Source organism: Haliotis cracherodii, unplaced genomic scaffold (genome assembly GCF_022045235.1).
Source record: "Haliotis cracherodii isolate W230 unplaced genomic scaffold, xgHalCrac1.p SCAF_1, whole genome shotgun sequence".
Lineage (NCBI taxonomy): Eukaryota > Metazoa > Mollusca > Gastropoda > Lepetellida > Haliotidae > Haliotis > Haliotis cracherodii.
In genome coordinates, this window is record NW_027266264.1 from 13193048 (window position 1) to 13220631 (window position 27584).

Consider the following 27584-nt stretch of genomic DNA (forward strand, 5'->3'; position numbering starts at 1 on the left):
TCCATTGCAAAAGGTCATGCCACTGCAGAAGACGTGGCGCCACATCGGACATAATTATAATGCCATCAACCACGCCACGATGTCAATTAGAAAACAAATAACGCAGTTATTTTCGATTCTTTTTCAAAATGATTAATTCAAACTCTTGTGCTGAAATCAAACAACCTGGCGACATTTCCAGCAACCGCACACATCAGTCATAGTCTACACCTCAAAGAAACAAAATGGCGAACATGTCGCACAGCAACGTGACGTTACAGGAAGTGAACGATGCCATGGCAATGCTGCTCCTTCCGGCCATGGTGTACGTAGGTGTCATGATGATAGTGGGGTTTGTTGGCAACGTTCTCGTCGTGTACGTCTTCCCGATGAAACTGACCATCAGTACCCAGAGTGTCCTCATCACAAGTCTGGCAGTCTTTGACCTTCTCAGTTGCATCATCTCCATGCCCACAGAGATAGCTGATATGAGATTCTTTTTCATGTTCGAGTCCGTGTTCGCCTGCAAAATGTTGAGATGTGTCAACACCTTCTGCGCCATGTGTTCAATACTTACTCTCCTCGGTATAGCTGTTGATCGCTACCGGAAGGTGTGCTGTCCTCACAAGAAACAACTTGGCATTAAACAGATGAAGTTTGTGATCAGCTTTTCAATCCTCTTATCCGCTGCATTTTCGTGGCCAGCTATTGTCTTATACGGAATTCGATCAGCAGACACAGGTGTCGAGCATTTGATTGGTCAGGACTGTTCAACAAGTGATGCCGTCAAACACACACTCTATCCTCTGATCTATAATGGCGTCCTGGCTCTGTTATTCATAATTATTGCTGTCGTGTTGTGCATCTTGTATTTCTTAGTATGGCGGACGGCTAAGAAACATACAGAAACAACGCGATCAGTGTCAGTTGGTCAAAACACACCATCCACTGGTACCACTATAGAATTGTCGTCAGCTGATAGCGAGGGAAGTGTTCCCAACAAAACAGGACGGAGTCCCAGCCGAAGCATGACGTCACGGAGGAGGACCAACAAGACTACCACTATAGCATTCATGGTGACAATTGTATTTATACTTAGTTTTGTGCCTTACTTATCCCTAGTTATCGCGAGGTCAACCGTTAAAGACTTTGACTACAAACTGGATGATGTGAGCACTATTTTCTTCAATATATTCCTACGCTCTTATTTCGTGAACTCAGCAGCGAATCCCGTCATCTACGGCGTCATGAACGTCAGATTTCGTCGTGAGTGTTGCAAAGTACTGAAGAGTGTGTTTTGTTGTGGGAGGGTGTGATATACAGTGTACAACAAAAAAGATTTCTTCTTTAACAGTTACTGTCCCGCGACTGGTTCCACAAAGCGATGTTAGTGCTAAATTGGTCGTAACACCTATACTTTATCATAGGGTTACGATCAACGTAGAACTAAGATCACTTTGTGGAACAGGGCCCCGTTCCACAAAGCGATCTTAGCGCTAAGTCGGTCGTAACTCCTATTCTTTAACACTGACTTACGACAATCGTAGCGCTAAGATCGCTTTGTGGAACGGGTCCCAGGGCCCTGGATGAAAGGACTACAATGGAACTGCTGTGACATGAAAGTGGTGGACCAGGTTCAATCTTGTGTTCATTGGGTTAGCACTAAGCTAGACATCGCACACGTTATATCCGTCTCTACAAATCGAAGCCATTTTTCACCAATTCCAGTTGAACACGCACAGCACCACCCCGATAATTTCACTTATGGATTATCAAGGTTGTGAACGTCCGTATACCATTATAGGAACACAACTGGATTGATAATCCGGAGCTTTTTTAACCTGGAGAATACCCCTAGGTTACCTACCGCCCGCATTTATCAATCCGGAGCTTTTTTAACCTGGAGAATACCCCTAGGTTACCTACCGCCCGCATTTATTAGAATGAGTATTTTTGGTGGTGAAAACGGAAACATATGTACTGATGTGCCGAATTATCAGATACGAAACGTATGGAGTTGAAAAAGGGTGAGTTATGTGAAGCAGGTACAGTGAAATCCCATTAGTGAAACAGCCGAATCCCATCAGTGAAACAGTGAAATCTCGTTAGCTCGGAAACCCCGCATTCCAGATAATTGTTTTGAAGATATGCATGTATACACAGGAACATCCTGCATACCAATGACTGGTTCATGCGGAAAGGACAAGGTAAGATAAGGGCCCTCTTTGAACACAGGATCTACATTATTTAAGAAATTCGCGAAACTTTTAAAAATTCTTATGAATGTCAGCAGATATGTTCAAAAGAATGGCAGCTAGATTGTGTTCATTTCAACAAATGCTTGTTTTATACTTATAACAACACTAAATGTATACTTCAGGCTCAAATGTGTCGAGATAATGATTTGAGAAGCCTTCGGGACTATTTCTATATTTATTTGAACATACATATAGGCAAGTCTTTGACCTAACCGACTTACTTGAGATGTCACGGACTTGTTCATAGTCAGATTTCTCCATCAATGCAGCCATTCTTGTGAACTTGAATATGCCAGGAGTAGAAACAAACGTGTAAAGAAAGTCTCAGAAAGAAAATAGCAACGTGGTAGTTTGAACATGTCTGATGACTTTCTATAAATTAAACAATGATATTGCCAATGGGCCTACCTCGCCCTTTGTGAGCGAACAGCAACTCGGGATTACCGAGGTATTAGTGTCAATAGGTGTCGTAAGTCCCGTACGAGTGAGTATGGTTTTACGCCGCTTTTAGCAATATTCAAGCAATATCACTGCGGGGACACCAGAAATGTATCACACATTGTATCCATGTCGGGAACCGTACCCGGGTCCTCGGCGTGACGGACCCGTGAAGATTCCAGGGTAGAATAGGTCTTAAGCAACCCATGCTTGCCGTAAAAGGTGACTATGCTTGTCGTAAAAGGCGACTAACGGAGTCGGGTGGTCAGACTCGCTGACTTGGTTCTTGCATGTCATCGATCCCAATTGCGTGGATCGATGCTCATGACATTAATCACATGATTGTCTGGTCCAGACTCGATTATTTACAGACCGGCGTCATATGGCTGGAATATTGCTGAGTGCGGAGTTTAACAACAAACCAACCAACCAACCAACCTCGGCGTGACGAGCGAACGCTTTAACCACTAGGCTATCCGACCGCCCCAAGTCTCGTACGAACATACACCTCTGTTATAGCCGTATACTGCTCCCATATACAAATACAAATCATGTGTTTATGAATCTTAAATCCTGTCTCACTTAGTGTTGTACATGTACATACCCATTTCAAATATATTAGATTTTCACTTCCATTTTGGATACTCATGCGTGTACGATATTTACATTCGAAAGTGTATCGGAAGTATTTGTTAATCGTTATATTGTTTACATATGTGAATTTGATTTAAGAAAGCCACAACCCAATCTTCACGTGTTCATATATTCTACAGCATGTACATATTCAAATTATTTACCATATATTTATAACATAATGTGATCATTTACGTTTATTTTTCGTGCATGACGTTTTAGAATGATATATTTCAACGTGTGCTTCAAACACTGTATATCCACAGAGACACCCGGTTACTCCGGAAAGCCCCCTTTGTGGCGGGCCACAGAGACACCCGGTTACTCCAGAAACCCCGCTTTGTGGCGGGCAACAGGGACACCCGATTACTCCAGAAACCTCGCTTTGTGGCGGGCAACAGGGACACCCGGTTACTCCAGAAACCCCGCTTTGTGGCGGGCAACAGGGACACCCGGTTACTCCAGAAACCCCGCTTTGTGGCGGGCCACCGAGACACCCGGTTACTCCGGAAACCCCGCTTTGTGGCGGGCCACAGAGACACCAGGGTTACTCCGGAAACCCCGCTTTGTGGCGGGCAACAGAGACACCCGGTTATTCCGGAAACCCCACTTTGTGACGATTCCGTAACCGGGTGTCTCTGTGAATACAGTGTTCGAAGCATATGCTAAATATATATCTAAAAGGAAATTGCCATTAATTGGTAAATCCGGAAATTTGGTAAACCGGATAATTTTGTTTGGATTAGTACCATTTGGAACAAGGGGGTTTCGCTGTATAAACCTATTGATGATTATAGTTACTGTATGTAACACACAAACTGCCATGAATTTGTAATGTTAATACTGAAACTGCTTGTGAATGACAATCCATTTCTTCAGCGTATACTGTATAGTATTACTTATTAGTGTCATAGTTTTGAAAATTGTTTAGACAAAATGCAGCATTTATGATTTTACGCCTAAGATTTTACAGCTTTTGTACCACGAAATAAACGCCACGACCGATTTAAGATGACTTTAATCTTTGGTTTAATAAATGTCTGGTGAGGTTTGTTGTTTGAATGGTATCTGTCATCATGTTCAAGTTGATGTTAAGGAAGACGAAAAACTGCCAAGTGTACCGATTAAATATATACCTCTCTATATACCGAAATCACTAGTTGTCTTTAGTTCATTGGGGGCAGTGAGGTAGACTGGTAGTTAGAGTGTCACACCTTTGACCCGGATTGACCCGGGTTGGGCTCCCAATGGTACAATGAGAAAAACCTATTCTTGATGTCCCCGCAGTGGAAGAATACTTAAAGGATATCTGATTAAGTTTAAAGGATGCCGGTGAGAATCACGTATTTGTATGTATGCATGTCACGAAACGATTGAATTTAATATATGTTCAATTACATGAAGAACAAAGAGTTTCACACAAATATATCCTCAAAGGTAAACGTGATTGAGTTGGTAACGCTGTTTTGAACTCTCTGACAGTAATATCAGGGCGTGTCGGCATAACGCCAGTGTGTCAGGAGAAAGCCTGCATCACCGTATATAATCATATCGAACATGAAAAGGCTTGAATTCTTTTCACACAGAAGATCCAAGTTTTTACTAACACACCTGTGGGTGAGACACTCATTTGAGATGATCGGTGTTAAACATGTGTGTGAGATCGAATTCCAGGTCCGTGATTGGCTACTCCATGGTGATGAACCAAGGTCAGATTGTGACGGACTATTTTCCTGATTGATAAGTTAACGTCTGTGGGGGAGCGCTATGGTTTAAGAGTGTTTTCTAAATGTTCTTTGATATCATCTCGTTTGCATCATCGTCGCCTTGATATTCCACAGATTTCTGAAATATTTTTTTGTGGACGGTGACACTAAGTATGAGTAGTAAGCAGTAAGCCGGATGACGCCACATATTACCTTAGTTTGATGTGTTAATGCGCTACCTGCTCATGAGAATAGACAGAAGTAATACCATACATTCGATGCGAATTTAGACACAGATTTAGGCACAGAAACAGATTACTGCACCCGTGTCTGTCAATTACTATTATTTATTAACTGCTTTTGGCAGGGTTTCCTAAAAGTATGAACATGGAAAGCGTTTTGACGCTTTTATTCAAGACTTGGGCGTAAAGAATGAAGACATGCAATGTTTACAATACAACGTCAGTTATTTGTCAGGGTTTTGTATTCTGAAGTTATTTGCAGATGACAACTTTATTGTGACGGTGATACATGTATGATGGGCGGTCGGGTAGCCTAGTGGTTAAAGCGTTCGCTCGTCACGACCCGGGTTCGATTCCCGACATTGGTACAATGTATGAAGCCCATTTCTGGTGTCCCCCGCCGTGATATTGCTGGAATATTGCTAAAAGCGGCGTAAAATCAAACTCACTCACTCACATGTATGAAGTTACTGATTGTAGATTTATATATTTCATCACTGTTTCCCCTTTTATGCCCAATGGAATCTGTTTCGACAGCTAATCGAGACTGATTATTGTCTGTCGTTAACGTTAAACGTTTGGAGCTTGGGTTTTATCGAACAAAAATAAATTGTTCCGGATAATGCTTGAAAAAAAATGTTTGGGGGCTCCTACTCGCAATGACAATTTTCTCCTTTTTCGGGTGTAGCTAAACAATTGTCTAGTCTCCATGCAAAATCCAAGGCCTCTGAGCATCGGCCAGCCGATCACGGTATGTACACATAGCAAAGCGCAACCAACAACAAGGTAAAGGCTTCTCTTCAACGATTTCTGCCCTTTGGACCAATACATCAAGTACAATGTACATGCGGCTGAAGTATTCACAGTTAGATTTATATTCTCCACCTTGTATCTACAGGGTCATTATACGACATCGCCTGTTGTTGAATGTCTTTGCTGGTGGAGTGAGAGTCTGAGTTTGTGAATGTTGTTTTACATCGCAGTCAGAACTATTAAAGCTACCAAGGTATCGAAACTTGATCAAACATGTGAACAAGATCCATGTCGTCGGTTACATTGACACGCCATAGCCAGCTCGCACAATATAATCACCCGACCCCAACGTTTAACGTTGCCTAGCACAGCGTATTGCGGGCCTGTTCTGATCGCTGAGATCCCAGGTAGAAAATACCCGACAATATCATGCACAGTTTGTAAGGATCTATTCGTGGTGTCAGCGGTGTTATGTGGTCGGATAAAACATTGTAGAACTCACTTACCAACTCGTCATTATAGTCTTGTATTGAGTGAATGATTGAGGGAGTAAGGTTTTAAGCTACATTTAGCAATATTCAAACAATATCACGACCGAGACACCAGCATGGGCATCACACATCGTACTGGGGGGAATCGAACCCGGGTCTTCGACGTAACGACTGACCGCTTCACGCACTAGACTACCAAAGGCCAGCCTCCCCGTCTTGTACATTATATTAAAGTGAGTGAGCGATTTGGGTATAACGCCAATTTGAATAGTATTCCAGTTATATCACGGCGTGTTAGACTCATGTGGAAGGAAAGCCCGAAGTGATGCAGGCGTTTACCGCTTTTGTGAAACCCATGCACTGCCGTTGCCCACCGGATTTTTTTTTTATAGTATACAGTATTTGAGTTGGGGACAAGTGATACTTGTACAAATATTTGCTCCCCGCCTGTCAAAAAGGTTAACTACGGCCTTGTCATGGCGCTGAAAATCTATAATCGTGGGGAACCGGGAATTAAACCCCTGTTCATAGGTTTCTGGCGTGCCCAAGGGAGGCAACTCTTCATGGCCCCACATTGTAGTAGAACGTGCGACATTGTCATATGCATTGAACTTTAGGTCCGAATGTGCACCTCTGTGCGCCGTGTTGTGACCCATAGTTGGACGGATCTCGCGTTTGGGGCCATATTCCGGCTTCATGATTATAGATTTGAGTACGTCAGCACCAACCTAAATGCTATCAGTTTCACCAGAGCCTTAAACTTCCTTGTTTGCGCCCCTCGCTTAATAAATAAATACTTCTAAACACGGTAAGGTAAACTCACTTTCACTCTTTCTTGTTTACCCCGCGTCCTATACACGCCCGGATGTATTTATCTCTTTCACAATGCAGATGTTTAGTACGCAGCTGTTCGTGACCTACAACTTCAAAACTAGAAAACCCTAACAATAAGACATGCTTCTGAATAAGCATTACGTTGTATTGAGAACGCCCGTGTTCACGTAAACATCCTCCCCTGAGGAAAACAAGTCGTCTTTGTCCTCACTGATCGTACACACGTATGGGAATAGAACCCGGATCTTTCCGTATAATTAGGGAACACACATTCCCAAGGCACATCCATTATTCGATTCAAATTATATATTGAATGTAAGGCGATACAGAGGATGGACTGAGTCAAGGTGAAGTGTGGATAAACGGTTGTTGTATTGATAGGGAAGGGCAAACCGTCGCACTTAACCAACATCCGTCTTAAAACCCTGGTTTATCGATTACTAAATACGATGTCTTTTTACAGAATATAACTTTGGTTGCAGACATTGATGCTCACCTACGTCGTTTACTGCATACGTATATCTGATTACCCGAAGGTCTCATCTTGACACAAATATAAATCATTGTTACTTCAAATCGTTAAAAATGTTATGCCTACAGCAGTGACCCTCAGTCGCCAGAATGAAGAAAATACAACAATAGTTAACCCATTATCCATCATCAGGGCTGTAGTTAAATGCAGCCTCGCCCTTGTCACGGATAACGCATTATTGGTCTCAAAATACGACAGCTCTAATTTCAGGTCATACGTGTCAAGCTCCACTGATCGCTAGAAATGCACAGCTAAATCCAACTGGGACTACATTCATAGAGAATGAATAGAGATCCTTACCAGGAAAAGGGGGTTAGAATATTAGATCCGGTAGAGTAACAAGTATGATTTACACCGGTCATACTTCATGCTGTTGGGCTGAGAGGAGACGGAACAGACAGGAGAGTTTTACGTGGGCTAATGACATATTACCTTAATGTACGTATGTTGTACAGCTGTCACGATTCTGGTGAGTTTAAACATACACTGACACCCTAATGTCTGCATCGCACTGGACGGGTTTACCACTATAGATTTCCTCATCACCGATGGCTCAAAGACCAAGACTATTCAGGTAAATGAAATAGTTGTCACATTTAGCATGCCGGATACAAAGCTGGACCTATTGTGTCAATGTTGATAATGATGGTTTAGGATACGAGGTCATACTATGAATATAAAGAGGGCTGAATTTACCTCTATACCTACACTTACACTTCAAACTGAAGATAACCCGAGTTTTACTTTATGATGTTACAATATAAAGATTCACTTACCTTAAGTTTTTTAAAACTCATTATTGTGGTGATTTCTATTGAATATAATGCCAATGTCGATGGCTTGTTCTGTCTCATATGTGGATAAAGAACATCAGAGTAATGATTTTAGGTGAACTGCTGAATTATGTAAAATTTATATATTACCGATAATTACTCTGATATTCCTCGGATACTATTTTGTTCGTAGGGTGGTGTGGGTTGGGATGGGGTGTAGGGTAATGGGGTGTGGGGTGTGGGGTGTGGGGTGTGGGGTAGTGGGGTAGTGTGTGGGGTGTGTGGGGTAGTGTGTGGGGCGTGTGTGGGGTATGGGGTGTGGGTAGTGGGGTAGTGGGTGTGGGATGTGGGGTAGTGGGTGTGGGGTGTTGGGTGTTGGGTGTGGGGTATGGGGTAGTGGGTGTGGGGTAGTGGGGTAGTGGGTGTGGGGTGTGGGGTGTGGGTAGTGGGGTAGTGGGGTAGTGGGTGTGGGATGTGGGATGTGGGGTGTGGGATGTGGGATGTGGGGTGTGGGGTGTGGGGTGGGGATGAGTGTACCGAAAGTAATACTATCACACTTGAATAAAACGATTATGGGTACAATGTGAAGCCATTTCTGGTATCTCCCGTCGAGATACTGCTTGGGTATTGTTAACGCGGCGTAAAACCATACTCACTCACATACTCAGCGATAATACGTCTTCTTAATTTTAACATTATTTGAAAGGTCGTAACATATTATAAATTGCGGTTCACGCGATAGATGTTCTGTGTGACATGGATAGCAAGACAAATCCTAAACCGTGGGATTCAGCGTTCACTTCAGTGATCACAACTGCCATCCTGCATTGTTGCTGTTGAGTTTAATGATGGTGAACCTTGTTGCCTGGAGATATGACTACATCAAGCTTATTTAGCATATCATGCTATTTAGTTTTAGAGGTTACGAAATACATTAACAAACTCCATCACGCCCAGGTTAAGGTTTGATGGGGCGACAGTTCTATTGTTAAGATAATAAAATGAAACCTCATGTTTCCATAAATTACATTTTTCAGTGTCTGGATTTTTGTCGTGTACCGATGTTAAGGTATGGATTGTTTAATATTACATTACCAAACTAAACCTGGGAGGGAAAAGTAGACACCCAAATTTGATAGGGCGTATTAATGAAATCCAAGATATGGTTAATGGTGATGTTTTTGATACGGGTATCACAGGCGATATTACATGCATGATATCAATGAGGTTATCACAGTTTAGCTTAGTGACGTTTTGATAACGTTTGTAATTTTTTTATCAAGTGTATACTTTCTTTTGCCTGGCAGTATATTTCAACAGGTGACATTCTTGAACAATGTCACATTTTATGTCATGTGCTCTTTCATAACTCATCTATCACGCCTCGGGGATTTATGGTAAAACACAATATAATTCAGCAAGTCATTCCTTAGATTATTTTGTCCATCGTTGTGTCACAATAGCACAATTGTAGGCAGGCATATCTGAAATTCCACCCGCAATGTCGAACGTCCCCAGTTGTTAACTCGACGGAGCATTTAATCAGGGTCTTACAATATTATGAACCCGTGAACATATCTTTTTGTCCCGCTTCCTGACAACGCACAGGGTATGTTATGTATCTCAAATGCAAACTATTACCATAACAATGACGCTACCTGCATAGCAACACCGTGTCTCGTTCTACCTGTGAAGGACAACCAAGTGAATAACACACAACCACACATGAGATAACACTTAGTGTTTTACATAACTGTGCAGGATAAACGTCTACATTGTGACACATCAGCATCCTAATCACAGGATAAAGTATCTTTTTATATTTTCTCATATTTATACCAATAACTAAATACAATCATATAAAACGTTAGAAGATGCATGGTTTATATAAAAATACAATAAATTAATCTGTACACTCATACACAATTATCAATAAATTTATCGATCATTGAAAAATAATAATAATTATGATGATCTTAAAGATCTTATTCTTTGTACACAATAGATCACCTGTGAAGAAAGACCAATGTAGTTTTGTGCCGTTAATGTGTATTGGGGTAAAATAGAGTCACATAAAAATGTCTTTCCCTTTTAAGGTATATAATGCATATATATCTAAAAAAATGTTTCTTTGAAATTTTAACTCTAAGACAACTATCTTACCAAGCTCAGAAAGTTATTTAACCCAATTAAACACCAATTCGCTTAATGTCTACATAAGATGGAAGGAAGTTATGTTGGGAGCGTATTAATCTGACAAAAAAGTCTTATTTTGCTTTTGTATATATTATTAATATGTTTTAATGTCTTTAAAGTGAAGGTCAGGAACAAAAAAAGATATGTATGCAACTGTCGTTAAAAATAAATGTAGTCATGTGATAGCGTCATGCTGAAAAATGAATATGGAAATATAGTTATGGTGGCTGTTTATTATATATTATATGTTTATGTACTGTACATTATGTAGAATGGTACAAGGGAAACAGTGAATGCTAACCTTTGCCAGCCACATAAAATTGGGCATGAGTAAGAAAAACCAATGGTTGACAGAATGAGCATCGTACCACACCGTCAGATATTATGACACAAAGTTATCAGGTCACAGTAATCTGTTCACCAAGAAAATCATGTATAATGTGAAGCTACTGTGTCCATCAATATCCAACGTACATTGGGTAACCATATAAAACAATGGTTGCTGTTATGAAGAAATACTCCGAACCTGACCACCCGATCCATTCGCAAAGGACAAATTGCTTGGAAGCAATGAATATATATGTAGCTGGTGTTAAGAACATAACACTTTTATACATGCGAAGACCCCATGCATCTAAAATTATATAACGCCTGATTGAAATATTTGTCCCAATGAATAATTTAAACATGTGTATTTTTGCAACCACCATAACACATGCATGCACATACGGAATCATTGCAATGTTTGATTGAAATATTTGTCCCTGTGAATCATATACCATATATGTATTTAGTAATCACCATCGCACTGTGCATGCACATACTGAGCCACTACATTGCTCACATGAACGTTAATCACTCAAAGAATGTAGGAAATGTCTGAATGCTGTATGAGGGCAGGTCATTCACTCTATTGTGAACAACAGCAACACACATGCAATTTCGCATTCATTGTAATTGTGCTGTAGAATAGTGACTCTCGCGCAATAAGTGTCGTTATCGACAGCTAGCTCAACCATTAATGTAATAACTCTATTTCCATTTCAATCATATTTGATGGCGATGTCATGAACACAACAAATATATCCACGACACATTCCTGTCCGTTTACAGTGTGCGTCACTGCGATCAATCATACGTGTTTGGGATAACTCGTCTGTGCAGACATGTCAGCGTTTATCTGCCTGCCTGCCCGCCTGTCTGTCCGTCTGCCTATCTATCTATCTATCTATCTATCTATCTATCTATCTATCTATCTATCTGTCTGTCTGTCTGTCTGTCTGTCTGTCTGTCTGTCTGTCTGTCCGTCCGTCTGCCTATCTATCTGTCTGTCCGTCCGTCCGTCTGCCTATCTATATATCTGTCTGTCTGTCCGTCCGTACGTCTGCCTATTTATCTATCTGCCTATCTATCTATCTATCTATCTATCTATCTATCTATCTATCTATCTATCTATCTATCTATCTATCGGTCTGTCTGTCTGTCTGTCTGTCTGTCTGTCTGTCCGTCCGTCTGCTTATCTATCTGTCTGTCCGTCCGTCCGTTTGCCTATCTATATATCTGTCTGTCTGTCCGTCCGTCCGTACGTCTGCCTATTTATCTATCTGCCTATCTGCCTATCCATCCATCTATCTATCTATCTATCTATCTATCTATCTATCTATCTATCTATCTATCTATCTATCTCCACACAGTGTAAAAGACAAAATAGCGTTGCATTGATTCCAGGATTTCATCAAATGTGTGTCTGTGAGTTCGTGTGTGCGTGTGTGTGTGTGTGTGTGTGTGTGTGTGTGTGTGTGTGTGTGTGTGTGACTAAAATGTAACACCATGCTACGCCCATCAATAAAACCGATATAAATACCATAGCCCCGCAGCCCTACAGCCCTACACATTAACTGTTGTGACGTTTCCTGATGATATCAGCTACCTACCCTTGGATTTCACACAAGCTTGAGTGCAGATCACTCAATCTCCATTGTACACTGACAAATAAAGCAACTCATGACGGCCAGAAGTGTCCTCTATTGTGGGTGCCGTGTTACACGGCAATTGATGACAAGGACATTAACGTCTCCGACCACGAAAGGGGTTAGCGGGAGGAGAGGGTACAACATGAGATAATTAAATTATTCTAATCCTCCTGTGCCAGTTAACAAACGTTTTTGTAAATATTGCCCTGGATGTGTAGAAGATGAAACTCCACTGCTCACTTTATGATGATATCCGTGTTACCCACCTTCCACAAGTATTTAACCCCACAAATAGCAGCTTAAATAATACTATTGAGCTTGTATATATTCTAAATGATTATAATATTATTTCAACAGAAAGTAGTATGTGCTACAAAATGGCTGTCCGAAGAAAATCTCACTACCAATAACACCATATATATTTATATTGCTTTTTATATGTTTTAACTTTTTTTTTAACTATGTATTATGTATGGTCTCTCATAACCCACATGGTGGGTGGCAGAGATACTTTATAGTGTACCTTTATAATAATGTATATGCCTATAACCTGTATCTCCGATGAGACAAAAATAAACAATTTGTCAATGTCATTAAAAGTTTGGAATTATTTAATTTTCTTTATGAAAACGTTTTTAATTTAGATGTATAATTGAAGGATCAAGGTGTACAAGAAGTCTTTACGCTTATTATCTACATTAACTACGATACAAAATCCATTTCTACATCCACATTCTCATTATTCATTGATATGGGTTTTGTGTTAAATAAAGAAATGCTTCATGGATTTGGTTTGTGTCCATTTGAAAGGAAGCGTGTAAATTACATATATCTATCTGGTTGGAATGATCCCTCATACTAAATTCAACAGTTAATTAACTTATAAAAGTATGAACCATGGGATTGCTTGATTTTGTTACATGTTCACACTGTACATGCGATTATTATCTAGTACGAAGAAATACATTGCCCTCCCAAAACATACACACTCATGTTTGATGGTGGCTAAAAAGAAACAAACAAGAAATGATTATTCGATGGTGATGTATTTCATACAGGTATCATAGTTGTGTTTTGGACCATACGTGTGAGGTTTTTCGGCGATTTTTATCAAACCAGTAACGTTTTGATAACGTTTGTAATGTTTTGTTCAAATCCATTTTTCAAGTGTATATATTCTTTTACCAGGCAGTTTATATAAATATACACAGGGACTATATACACCAGGAACAGATTATATAGTTTGTTTTGGTGATCCATGATATGAAGTATGATCTTGTTGAATGTCAACATTGTCACGTTTGTTTTCCTGTTTTGTGAATCTCGTGCTTGGTAAACACGTTAATGCTGGTAATAAGAACACTTGGTAAAGAATACCGTGGTATGAGTCAGCGTGTCTTTGCTTTAGAGGACATGTACGGGTACCCCTTTCACTGTACCCTTTGACTGTGGGAAGCTAATTCCTGTTTGCGAAACTGATACGCTGTTGCTTTGTGTATATAACTGCTTAGCGAAGGGTGTAGGGATATAGAAGGATGCAGATTTATCGTTTGCTTCATAAGCACCTAACACACGTGAAGTTTAATCAGTGGTCTGTTTCGAATATTTCGCTTTCATTTTGTTGAGACAGGTGCGCACATGTATGAGAGCATTTTACGAGGAGAGAGCAAATCCGTTTCATGGGAATAACATTTATTTATGCTTAACAAATAGAGAAGAGTTTGATTTACGTGCATTTAAAAATTGACAACATGATGAAAATAAAATAATCATAGTAACTTTTTTCTTTGAGTGTAGGGGGCACGGGTGGCCCAGTCGTCTAAGTCGCCGCGATTCGCTGTGCAGAGTTGTCCCTTGGGCACGCCAGAAACCTAGGATTGTGGGTTCGAATCACGGTTTGGCAACGATTATGTTTCTAGGTTTGTCAGCACCATACCAGTGCTCGTGGGTTTCACCGAAGTGGTAAACGTCTGTGACCTGCATCACTTCGGGCTTTCCTCCCACATTAAGCTGACACTCCGTGATTTAACTGGAATACTGTTAAAAGCGGCGTTAAATCCAACTCATTCACTCTTTGAGTGTATAATTATCAGTGGTAGGACATATACTGTTAAGCATTACAGAAGGAAAACGGATGTTATATTTGAACCTGAACGTCATATTCAGCTTTCATATTAAAATTCATATTTACCAGGAACTAGAGCCGGATATACGTCAGCACTTTGGGAATTATACTGATAAATATGAGGGAATGCATCAACATTTTCCTCTTCAAACGATTCCATAATCATATACAACAAAATCTCCGCATGAGTGAACAAACATGCACTTGGTGACCCATAGGTACAATGCAGAACTTCCTTGTGCGCAGTGAAAAACTCTTGACTATGATTCGCCATGTCCCTGAAATAATGATTATGCTGATTTGCCTCCAAACTGGACGCTCACATCACAGCAGAATGTGGACGTCCAATCAATCATGACAACACTCATTCTGCGGTTACCTGTATCCGTCTAATGGGGGCGTCAAAGGCAAGTATATGGTCATTAACGTGTTTATGTCACATATAAGAAACATATGAGGTGAAAGTCTTGTATCTAAGTCAGTGAGTGAATGTTGTTTTAAGCCGGATACATAAACGTGTTATATCACGAGTCTGGACCAGGCGTACCGGTGGGGTGTGGGTGCGGGGGTGGGGTGTGTGTGTGTGTGTGTGTGGGGTGTGTGTGTGTGTGTGTGTGTGTGTGTGGGGGGGGGGTGTATGTGTGTGTGTGTGTGTGTGTGGGGGGGGGGGGGGGGGGGGGTGGCAGTTGCCCCCCTGGATTTTTTTATTTATAGAAAAAGTTTTATTTGAATCAGGAAAATACAAGCTTGGGACAAGTGATACTTGCCCCACTGTCAAAACAAAGTTAACTACGGCCTTGTATATACTAGTTACCCATTCCCCCGATTGTTTTACTGTCAATGTCATTCTAGAACACGAGCGAGTTAGGGACCAATCACCTGATAGGCTGTTTGACGGAGTGGAGGGTTGCTGTGGGGTAGGTATTGGTGGGATCACAACCCCCAACCCCAACCCAGTCTTTTTCTGCAAGAGTGAGTGAGTGAGTGAGTGAGTTGGGCTATTACACCGCTTTTAACAGTATTCCAGTTTTATCGAGGCGTGTAAGCTTAATGTGGGAGGAAAGCCCGAAGGGATACAGGTCTCAGACGTTTACCACTTCGGCGAAACCCACGAGCACGGGTATGGTGCAGACAAACCTAGAAACATAATTGGGGGAACCGGGATTCGAACCCACAATCCTAGGTTTCTGGCGTGTCCAAAGGACGCAACTCTGCACAGCGAATCACGGCGCCTTAGACGACTGGGCCACCCGTGCCCCTTTTATGAAAGAAGCAGGGCAATTAAGAAAACGAAAGCTAGACTGATGCGGGTGAGAGCGTATGACTTTTTTCCTGTTTTATCAATATTCCAGCACTATCATGGTGGGGAGCACCAGAAATGGCGTTCAAACATTGTATCCATGTGGGTAACCGAACCCGGGCCTTTTGTGATGAGCGAACCCTTTAACCACTAGGCTACCTCTCCACCCCTTTACCTTGACTGAGGATAAGTATCGTACCATAGAGTTTAGCCCTTCTAAATAATCTAATACGATTAAAGTTTTGTTCGTGGCATGTTTAACTAATGTTACACTATGTTTTCCAGGTCAGTTCGGACGTATATCGTGTCATATACCCACCTGCCGTGAAAACACTGGCTGCTTTCCATGGACAATGGATATGAAAATGGATGATCCGGTTCTGATGCTGCTGAACAACGGTTCAAGTTACGAATCATAGCACTATTTCAAATATTCCTCATCTGCCAACCTTTAACTCTAACATCAAATGTTTGAAGCCCATTTCTGGTGTCCTCAGTTGTGATATAGTTGGAATATTGCCTAAAACTACGCTCAGAACAACCAAAGGCCTAAACAGGAATGATAAGCAAAATGGACCAGACAACGTCTTCCTCGAATGTCACTGATCCTCCTTGGAATGTGACCAGAACCCTAGAGGACGTCAATGACGCTATGGCCATAACCCTGCTTCCAGTCATGCTGTACATAGGAGTGTTAATGATCGTTGGTTTTGTCGGCAACGCTATGGTAGTCTACGTCTTCATCTTCAAATTCAGACGAGGAACGCAGAACTTCCTCATAACATGTCTGGCCATATTTGATCTGATCAGCTGCATGATTGCGATGCCCACGGAGATTGTGGACGTCCGTTACTTCTATATGTTTAATTCAGTATTTGCTTGTAAATTATTAACCTTTGTGACGACCTTCTGTGCGATGTGTTCAGTATTTACATTACTAGGTATCGCAATTGACCGATACATCAAGGTATGCCGCCCTTTAACAAACCAAGTGAAGGTGAAGCATGTAAAGATCTGGATTGTTGTTGTCGTGTTCGTTGCACTTGGATTTTCATGGCCCTCCCTGCTCATCTATGGGATACGATCTGCGGATACAGATGTTAAAAACATTACCGGCAAGGACTGTTCAACAGCAGATCAAATGATTGGTACAGAGTACCCTCTAATCTATAACATTGTGTTGGTGGCTGGTCTCCTGGTCACAACGACTGTGCTCTTGGTGTTATATGTGTTCATCTTAAAGGCAATCAGGATTCACAGAATCCATATGAAAGCACGGGCTTCTTTTGCATCAGATACGGTTGTTTCCACAATAGAAATGTCAAACAAAAATATTTCCGAACCACAATATAAAACTGCCAACATGAGCAGTTTCAAGAAGAGCGAGCGACGGAATAAAACCACAGTGATTGCATTCCTGGTGACGGTTGTATTTGTGTTAAGCTTCCTTCCTCATCTTGCTCTCATGTGCACCAGAGCCATCATAAAAGACTTCGACCATGACTTAAGGGGATCTTCCCTTGTTGCATTCAATATATTCATCCGTTCCTATTTTGTCAACTCTGTGGCTAATCCAATTATATACGGTGTCCTCAACTACAAGTTCAGGGAAGAATGTGTGTGGCTGTTTAATACTGTTCTATGCTGTAGACGTCGTCGTGTTCAAATTACCCAAGAAGCTTCGTTTACATCATTTTCTTGATGAATGTGTTCAATATGGATTCTACGCAGAGCATCACAATGTCCGACGTCAAGACCTACATTTAACATGTTTTGTTTTGAGTAACAAAGACGATTTGCATCTTCGTTCGTAATTTAGATAATTCTATCATTGAACAGACAGCTCAAATGTGAAATGATCATATTTTGAAGGTCTGCGGTTGTAACAAATAATCATAAGGAATAAACATACCGGTGGTCTTATACATGTATTCAGATTTTTTAACTGTTAATTGTATTTGTGTTCTAAAATATATGATTATGCTAATCTGGAATAGCGTTGCCAAATATGTCCCCAATTCTTGACAGGTTAAGAACAAAATGAAATGCTTAGATAGACAGATAATAGAGTCAGGCTTTGAATGTACGCTGTGCAAAGCTGAATTTGAAATAAACAGACCGTGTCCATTGTATCACATCGAATGACATGTCACATTTCACATGTTAAAACGTATACTGCATTTATGGAGGATGATATGACATGTTATACAAATATTATCATGCAAAACCTCTAAAACCTCTGTGACAGTAACGTGACTAGTAAGACATATAAGTAAGATATATATATATGGGGAAATGACATAACAATGCCATTAATTTGCCAATATAACTCGATGCGCATTATGAAGTACATACATATACCAATGTCGAACCACTGAACTAAATATATAAAACAGTATCTATGTTACTGTCTTTGCGCCCGGGATCGTGGATGAGCGTAGGAAGACAAGCATATTCACGGTATGTTTCAGTGTTTTGTTGGATACAAATCAAAACACGATAGTCCTGTTTTCCAATTATCCCTTAATTTCGGCAAAATTTCAGCAGCTCCAGCCTTAGGTGTCTGCATTCCGCAACGTTTGCTGTACAAGCGAGCATGCTCTTCCTACAAAGATTTCAAAGAGCGTCAAGGTTGCAACATTCAAGACCACAGTAGTGCTTTCAGTTTTATGGTCGGCATGTCGAGTACATTTTCTAGTTTGATGCATCAGTCACAAAAATGATGTCCCATGCAATTCCCTAGTTTGACTTGTACAAAATGTTCCCGTTTTTAGGTGAATAATTGAATTGCCCTTGCATGTGTTTGTGATGGGTGCCACCGGTGGGGCAGGGTGCGATAAGCTTTTCGCGAACATCTGGTTCCCTGTTTACAGGAAGAGATTCAGACTTTGTACTGTTTCATCACACATGTGTCATGTAAAAAACCCATGATACTGTTATGAGTAAACAAAGGCACATTTGAGTGAGTAAGATAGTTAAAATGTAAAGTCACATCGGCGGTCTTTCAGTATGTTCACTTGACGAGCACAGCTCAGGCATCCCAACCATGTGGGAGCAGCGCCAAAAGTGACGCATGCGTAAACACCCTTTTAAAACCGCACTTAGTAACCTTCGAGCCTTATTCCACATGGAAGAGATTTTGTTTGTTCGGGTTGACACTTGTTTGCCTTTGCATGTGACGCGTGCCACCGGTGGGGCAGGATGCGCTCACCTTCTCGCGAACACCTGGTATCATCACTATTTGATAGTGATTCATACACACGTGCTCATGATATGGTCGAATCGTACAATCGACTCTGCTTTCAGCAGATATTTCTTGTGGCTATTAAAAGGGTTTTGTCGCTTTTATTTCACACAAGGTCGATGTATCGTTTTTGAAGTATTAATATTCTTGCGGAAATATTTCATGTTTTAATGTTTCAGTATTTTAATGTTTCCTGAAGTAAATAAAAATAAAATAGACTTCAAAACTGAAGACGTTTATTTCTTCAACATCCTCGAAATAAGGAAACCATGTTTGCTTGTATCATTTGACCTCAGTGAACAATCAGATTCGGCTTCATCAGTTACTTATCAGTTCCGCTAATCACTTGTATGATTAGCAATGACGAACAGGAACTTGTTTCCTTGTTTACGGGAAGACACTCAGACTTTGTACTGTTTCATCACATGTGTGCCGTATAAAGTATCAGTGTCATGAGCTTTAAACAAAGGCACGATTAAGTGAGTGAGTGATTTCAAATGTAAGGTCATATTGGCAGTATTTCAGGCCTGCGTCTAAACCATGTTGAGCATATCATGACACCTTTTTAAAACCGCACTCGGCAATATTCCAGCTATATGACGGCGGCTCTGTAAATAATCGAGTCGGGACAAGACAATCCAGTGATTGATGTCATGAGCATCGATTCACGCAATTGGGAACGATGACATGCCTTAACCAAGTCAGCGAGCCTGACCACCCTAACCCGTTAGTCGCCTCTTACGGCAAGCATAGTCGTCTCTTAAGGCAAGTCTGGACCAGACAGTCTAGTGAGTCATGTTATGAACAATGATCCACAAAGCCAGGGTACTATGACCCGCAATCAACCACGTCACCAAGCCTGACAGCCCTAACCATGAAGCCTCTTACGACTGGCATAGGTTGCTTGGGGGTCAATTCTAACCCAGAATCTTACCTTGCCAACTTTTTTCGTTTGTTTGTTGTTTAACGTCTCACTTAGCAATATATCAGCTATCTTCAAATAATCGAATCTGGACTGAACAATCCAGTGATTGACACCATGAACATCGATCTACACATCGGAGATACGATGATATGCATCAACCAAGTCAGCGAGCCTGACCACCCGATACCGTTTCTCGCATCTTACGACAAGCATGGGTGGCTGAAGACAATTATAACCCGGATCTTCACGGGTCACACTGACAACTACAAGCGCCGGTATGGTGCTCACCGATTATGGCGAACCAACGGTCATATTCGGGCATTATGCAAACGTTCAGAGTAAATAGGAAGTACTATTTTATTAATCAGGTGGGCTTAAAGGCGTGATTATGGTTGTTCACAGTTATCATCAACACTGAAGACATGCCGCGGCAGGGATACCAAAAATTGGGAGCAGGCAGTGTAGCAGCCAGGTGCGTAATCAATCCTCTGTCTCTGGAGAGGCAAGTTTGCTTACTCGTCGCCCAATCCAAAGATGGTGATTATTGAACTGGTCTGAGTGAGTGAGTATGGTTTTACGCCGCTTTTAGCAATATTCCAGCAATATCACGGCGGGGACACCAGAAATGGGCTTCACACATTGTACCCATGTCGGGAATCGAACCCGGGTCTTCGGCGTGACGAGCGAACGCTTTAACCACTAGGCTACCCGACCGCCCCTTGTACTGGTCTGATTAGTGAGTGATTTCTGTTATCAAATCGTAGTGAGAGGAATGGCTGACGTGATACGTGTCTTAGACCACGACCATGATTGGGGTGATGACAACATAGAAGCGTATTCAAATCGAATCTAGGATTCCAAACCACGATAATAGGTTTCTGGCACGTTTAGGGGACGCACCATTGCACCGCGAATAGCGACGCCTTACATGAGTTTCCTAGTCACCCCCTTCATCCGCCCCCCCCCCCCCCCCCCCGGCCCTGTCAATGACAGCATAGTGGAAAATAAGGACATGCAAACGTGATAACAAAAACAACCTTACGATTCAGAATCACAACACTTGAAACTAGTATGTTGTGGATTTATGAGGATTTATACTTTAAAAATGTCGGTGCATTTGCTGATTTTAACACACACACACACATACACACACAAACACACACACACATACACACACACACACACACACACACATATATATATATATAAATATATATATTGTATATGTAATATTTAATATGAAAATCCCAATTCGCTGATTCTCATCTTATTTCTTAACGATGCATATGTATCGCAAATATAAGCTCTCATCTGCAATGACTCAATATTCTTATCATGTAGAAGTCGTGTTGAACCATTGATATCACTAAAAATATTTCTTCTAACCTGTGCTTAAACACTTATAGAATATATGAAATATCTCAAATATTTTGACTAACCCAAGCATAGAGAATAGGTCTTCAGCAACCTATGATTGCCGTAAGAGGTGACTAAAGGGATCGGGTGATCAGGTTCGCTGACTAGGTTGATGAATGTCATCGTATCCCAGTTGCGTAGATCGATGCTCATGATGACTGATCCAGACCTGATTATGTATAGACCACCGTCATATGGTTGGAATATTGCGTCAAACAACAACCAACCAAACAAACAAAGAAAGCGATCATGAGACATTATTAACAATTTAATAAATACTTTACCCTTGATATATAAATGTCATACCTACAACAGTCAGGTAAAGGTGGACAACTCGATACCAAAAAATATTATGCAATCGACCAATAACAGCTCTTTCTTGGAAGCACCACACCTCTGCTCCATATAACACAATGAGTTTTATTTCACATTCAAGCAACTTAAATATTAACATATTTACAGGAATAGGTGGGTAGTGGTATTTATGCTGTAAATGCTAAATAGCTAACTGAGCTTTACTGGCTTTTCATACAGGAGTATTTGTACAGACTGTCACTGAAAGAAAATATTATTTTAAAAAGTCTACATAAATACAGCAGAAATGTCCACTACTTTCAGGTGAGGTGAGCTGAAATGGGGTTTAATGTCGCATTTAAGATTATTGCTATTACATAGCGACGTGGATGCACGTGTGTGTGTGTGTGTGTTTGTGTGTTTGTTTGTTTGTGTGTGTTTGTGTGTGTGTGTGTGTGTGTGTGTGTGTGTGTGGCCTTTTTGTCCTGCGACTTTACCCTGCGTAAGTTCATTTATGGGCGGTTCAATATCTTCCTGTGTAATATCACTATTAATAATGATATTGACATCATCATCAGTACAAAAACTGCACAGCCTCTCATTATACCATAATCTACCTACTCAATAATATCAGAGTCCACGGGTATATATTTTAAGGGTATAAATCTTTAGAAATAATCAATCAAATATTACACGAAAACAAAGCCTGAGAAACATTATATCTGAACGCAGAGCAGATTTGATTTCTCCAAGTATATCTAGGAATATTATTGACATGAATTTCATTTACATTATCGTGTCGCATTCATGAAGGGTTCGTATGATGGAAAAGTGATCTGGTTCACAGCGAGTATGCCAATTACACACGTCATCCCTGGTACTACAAGGCACGTCAGTTGAGTACGATACATATTTGATACATTATAAACTTGTTAGAAATCTGTTGTTGTCGTCAATAATAACATCTTTCAAATTACCAGTTCGTGCATTTAAGTTACCAGGAAGAATGATTGGCAGTCTGAAAGTTCATATAACACAGCAGATAAGCTTTTATATGAGAACTCTATACCCTTATGAATATTTTTGTCCGCAAGAGAAATGTCGTTTCTGTATAGTCAGTAATAACACAGCGCAGTCCATGTAACAAGGAAGTATGAATACAAACAGGCACTCCCGTGGTAGCTTAACTATCTATAGTTCGTTTAGAGCACAGGTAAATACTTTCGTCCAATGAGTGGTCACTAGTTTGGTCAGGTGGAGCACATTTTTATGATGATGAATAAGTGTAAAGTATACAGTTTATGGTGGAGTGAATCTCTCGTTTTTCCTTAAAACAGACAGGCATTAAACAACAGACTGCACGAATTATACAGTTTAGATGAAATCTTGCGAAAACTTGAGTTTTTGCCTGGACATGTGCAGGTCCTGGATTCGATTCCACACCAGCACAAAAGATCCACCACTGAACAGATGCAAAACATACGAAACTGTTCCACGAGTATTTCCATTTGGCTACAATGTACTTATAGTCTAATCACTGTACAGATTCCCCAGATATTTGCACGACACATAGAGCTATTGCAATACCCGACTTACTCAGCCAGTCATATTGCCATCAATGATGAAACATTTGAAAACTTAGAAAACTTTTAAACAAGCATTTACACACATATGAAGGCGGGCAAAAGCATAATATTATCATGATTTACCTGAATGTATTTTAATCGCCTTATTTACTTGAGTATGTAAAATGTGAATACATGTCAAATTTTCATTTTTGAGAACACATCAAGTAAACGAAAAAGAAAGAAAATGGGAAGCTACGTATGTCTATATTTTATGTCGCAACACAATACGTTATAATGAAATCAAACATTTAGTACATGACGGGAAGAAAAAATAAATATTATTAAGTCAGGTATACATGGTTTCATGATGTATTGATATCGTATCCATGAAGGATAAGGAGACAACAAGTTTTAATTTGATGCCAACAACATTTTCAAGATATGGATAATGTCAACATATCGATAGTAAGCTCCATTTTAGGAAAAGCAAAAACAGATTCATGCAATTGTCTCAACCAGAAGAACATAGTTTGATCCTAATTTCAAGTTACTTTTTTAAACGCACGTTTGATCTCATGCCGAAAGACTGTGTTACAGAAACCGTAGATCAAAGGGTTCAAAGCACACTGGATGTAATACGATTGAAGAACAATATAATACAGCCATGTAGCCGATTCTCGGAATTCTGTGGATATGCTTGGGGTGACTAGACTAATGAAATTCATGCAGACAATGGGCAGGTAGGCACAAAATGAGGCCAGACTCACATAGAACATTGTTAGTGTCAGTTTAAGAAGAGTTCCTCCACGATGAGGGGTATTTATTGTTGGGCGTTGGTTCATCGATCGGGAGCCCTCATGCATGGAGGCACGAGGATGAGAACGACGTGAGGCAGTGCTTGTCATCGTAGTTCCCTCGTTGTCATCTAGCTGGGTGTCAGGAACGGAAGTGCATTCCGTAAACCAAGATGCCATATTGATTTGGCTTTCTGAAAGAGTTTTGTTTCTCATCAGATCAACATGGCGAGAAATCCCCCGCCACATCAGGTAATACAACACAACGAGGATTAGGAACACACCTAAATCCATGAGAATCCAAAACACAAAGCTGATGTTATGGATTATGTCAATATGATACTCGTGAAGATCAGCTAGAGTACATTGGGCAGCGTTGAGAATGGTATCATTTGTAGCATTAACGGGGAATGAATGTGCTCCATAAATGATGAAAGCAGGGGTTGATAAAGGCAAGGCTATCAAACAAGAAACACCGATGACGACTCTTGCCTTTGGTATAGTCATGTGATTTTCAAAGGGCTGGCATATCTTCTTGTATCTTTCCACCGCTATGGCTACAAGCATGAACATTGAAGTCATGAAACTGAAGTCATGGAACATATGAAACGCTTTGCACAGTACAGGAAACTCCCCAGAGCTGTACAAGTACCTCATGTTGAAAATGGCCAGTGGAAGATCAATAACGCATATGAACAAATCCAAAATCGCCACTATCATAATAAAACATCTCAGAGGACTTGGTTTGAAACACCTTAGGTACACAAAACAAACCACAGAGTTTCCAGTGAAACCTACAAGCATTATGAAGGAGAGAAAAACAATTGCAGGTAGGGCACTGTTCAAATGTGTGTCATTGTAGAGGTAAAGAACATCTTTATCTGTTTCAGCCATGGCGTTGGAGGGGGAAACTCCTTTATATGGACCTGGAAGAGAAAAAATCATATACTTGAGATATATGTTACTGAAATGGATATGCATAGGTAACACCATCATGTAAGCATCTCCATGGCCACAGATCGTTCTCCCCTTCTTGCTGATCTGTTTTTTATGCATATATAGGAATATCTGCTCGGATTGCCTAAATCACAACAATGTAATTTGGCTAAGACGTTTAAGGCAAGTTCCAGGTGTATCAATGATCTTATATCGTGTAATAATGGTCAAATAGCAACTTCCCTCCCACCGATTTACCCAATGTCTTTTTCATATTTATGTATGTGTATAAAGATTCAGAGTGACAAACAAATCTCCGCTAAACTGTATGACAAGAAGGGTGTCTTCAACGTTCCATTAGTCAACTTTCCGTTTATGTCGAGCAATATTCCAGCCGCTCCAGCCTTTGGTGTCGATATTTCGCAAATTTTGAGGTACACTCTAGTTTGCTCTACATATACGTGTTTTATTTTACAAACGGAGATGTACTACTTATGTTTTTAATTTTTGTTTATAAGAAATACATTTTGTTCTTTGTTTACTGTTTCCTCCACACAAGTAACCTGTATTGGGAGAATGTAGCGGGAAGAATTAAAAACAACATTTGACTAAAGTTTCCAGACATTATCGTAGTGTTATGTGCTATTTCCCCCTTTCATGGGAAAACGATAAGCTTTATCACATCATTGTAAGGCCGCAAATACTTGTATACGAATAACTCTGTTGTGAGGAGAAATGTTTAATATATTGATACAGATTTTGCTCACATTTTCAAGCACTGTATTGATAGAATATTTACATTGATACCGTTCATTTATGTTTCATTTTAAAGTTTTCTATTTCCTCAATATGTATAAACGGATTGATAACACTGACAGCCCCGTAGCGATTCCCAGTTCCCACCCATGTCGTAATAGGCGAATCGCTGAGTTTCGCATTAAACAAACAAACAAGCCTAAGCTGGCAACTCTCTCGTTCATATTATCTACTTCTACCTTGACTGTAACCTTGATCGAACAAGCTTTGAGCAAGAGTCGTATTATGCACTTTGAAATCTACGTAGAAAGAGGGGGCACGGGTGGCCCAGTCGTCTAAGGCGTCGCGATTCGCTGTGCAGAGTTGCGTCCCTTGTGCACGCCAGAAACCTATGATTATGGGTTCGAATCCCGGTTCGCCCCGATCATGTTTCTAGGTTTGTCAGCACCATACCCGTGCTCGTGGGTTTCGCCGAAGTTGTAAACGTCTGAGACCTGCATCACTTCGGGCTTTCCTCCCACATTCAGCTGACACGCCGCGATATAACTGGAATACTGTTAAAAGCGGCGTTAAACCCAACTCACTCACTCATAAGAACGCTTTTGTTTAACGCTTAAATAACGCTGACGCAATGAAAATGAACGTCTGCGCGCCTTGGGTATGCTGCAAACAGGGTTGGCGCAAAACGAGCTTGACAGACGTCGTCGGGCCGGTCGTCCACGAGTGATGTCATGTCAATAAGACAACCATATTAGGTTGGTGCATCCACGGAATCGATGTCAAGCTCCCACATAACAGCTCGGACAATCCCTGGCAGGACCTTACGCAACCGATTGAGGGAGCGCAGCATTGTAACTTCCACATCACCGTCAGTAACGCCTATTTTGGTGCAGACAGCATCTGAGGTTTGGTTTGCTTGTTGTTTAACGCCTCACCCAGCAATATTCCAGCTATATGAAGGCGGTCTGTTAATAATCGAGTCTAGACCCGAAATCCAGTGATTGACATCATGAGCATCGATCCACACAATAGGGATACGATGACATGCATCGGTTTTCAGCGAACCTGACCACCCGATCATGTTAGTCGCCTCTTACGGCAAACATACATGTAGGTTGCTGAAGACCTATTCTACTCCGGACCTTCACGAGGTTTTGAAGACAAGACTGGGACACTATAATGTTCACAGAGAAGTCCAGGTTTCATCTGAACAGCTCTGTTGGTCGGGCAAGGGTCAACAGGCGTCCAGTTTAGGGGTGAAACTGTAATGGTATGAGATGGCATCACAACTCATGGCAGACCATAAGTCATCATTGTTAATGCCAATTTAAATAGCGTACACTACCGGGATGACATCGTTCGAAATCATGTTGTACGTGCAGGGACGTAACGACACGTTGCAGCAGGATAGCACGTTT

General features: G+C 40.9%; 3 protein-coding genes across 3 annotated transcripts; 2 read left to right on the forward strand and 1 right to left on the reverse strand.

The window, feature by feature from the left end:
- The first annotated feature begins 224 nt into the window (after positions 1 to 224).
- LOC139473040 (nematocin receptor 2-like) lies at positions 225 to 1295 on the forward strand. The gene has a single exon (XM_071255557.1). The coding sequence runs from the start codon at positions 225 to 227 to the stop codon at positions 1293 to 1295; it is 1071 nt and encodes a 356-aa protein (XP_071111658.1).
- A 6954-nt stretch (positions 1296 to 8249) lies between these two features.
- LOC139473031 (orexin receptor type 2-like) lies at positions 8250 to 19545 on the forward strand. Its single transcript, XM_071255547.1, has 2 exons — positions 8250 to 8440; positions 16519 to 19545. Exon 2 carries the CDS (start codon positions 16793 to 16795, stop codon positions 17933 to 17935), a length of 1143 nt encoding a protein of 380 aa, XP_071111648.1. The 5' UTR covers positions 8250 to 8440; positions 16519 to 16792; the 3' UTR covers positions 17936 to 19545.
- Positions 19546 to 24222: 4677 nt separating this feature from the next.
- Positions 24223 to 25368, reverse strand: LOC139473024 (cholecystokinin receptor type A-like). Its single transcript, XM_071255534.1, has one exon. The coding sequence runs from the start codon at positions 25366 to 25368 to the stop codon at positions 24223 to 24225; it is 1146 nt and encodes a 381-aa protein (XP_071111635.1).
- Positions 25369 to 27584: the final 2216 nt, after the last annotated feature.

Bases quoted from the DNA above. Each gene is read 5' to 3' on its own strand.
- LOC139473040 (XM_071255557.1), top strand. From the start codon at position 225: ATGGCGAACATGTCGCACAGCAACGTGACGTTACAGGAAGTGAACGAT.
- LOC139473031 (XM_071255547.1), top strand. From the start codon at position 16,793: ATGATAAGCAAAATGGACCAGACAACGTCTTCCTCGAATGTCACTGAT.
- LOC139473024 (XM_071255534.1), bottom strand. From the start codon at position 25,368: ATGGCTGAAACAGATAAAGATGTTCTTTACCTCTACAATGACACACAT.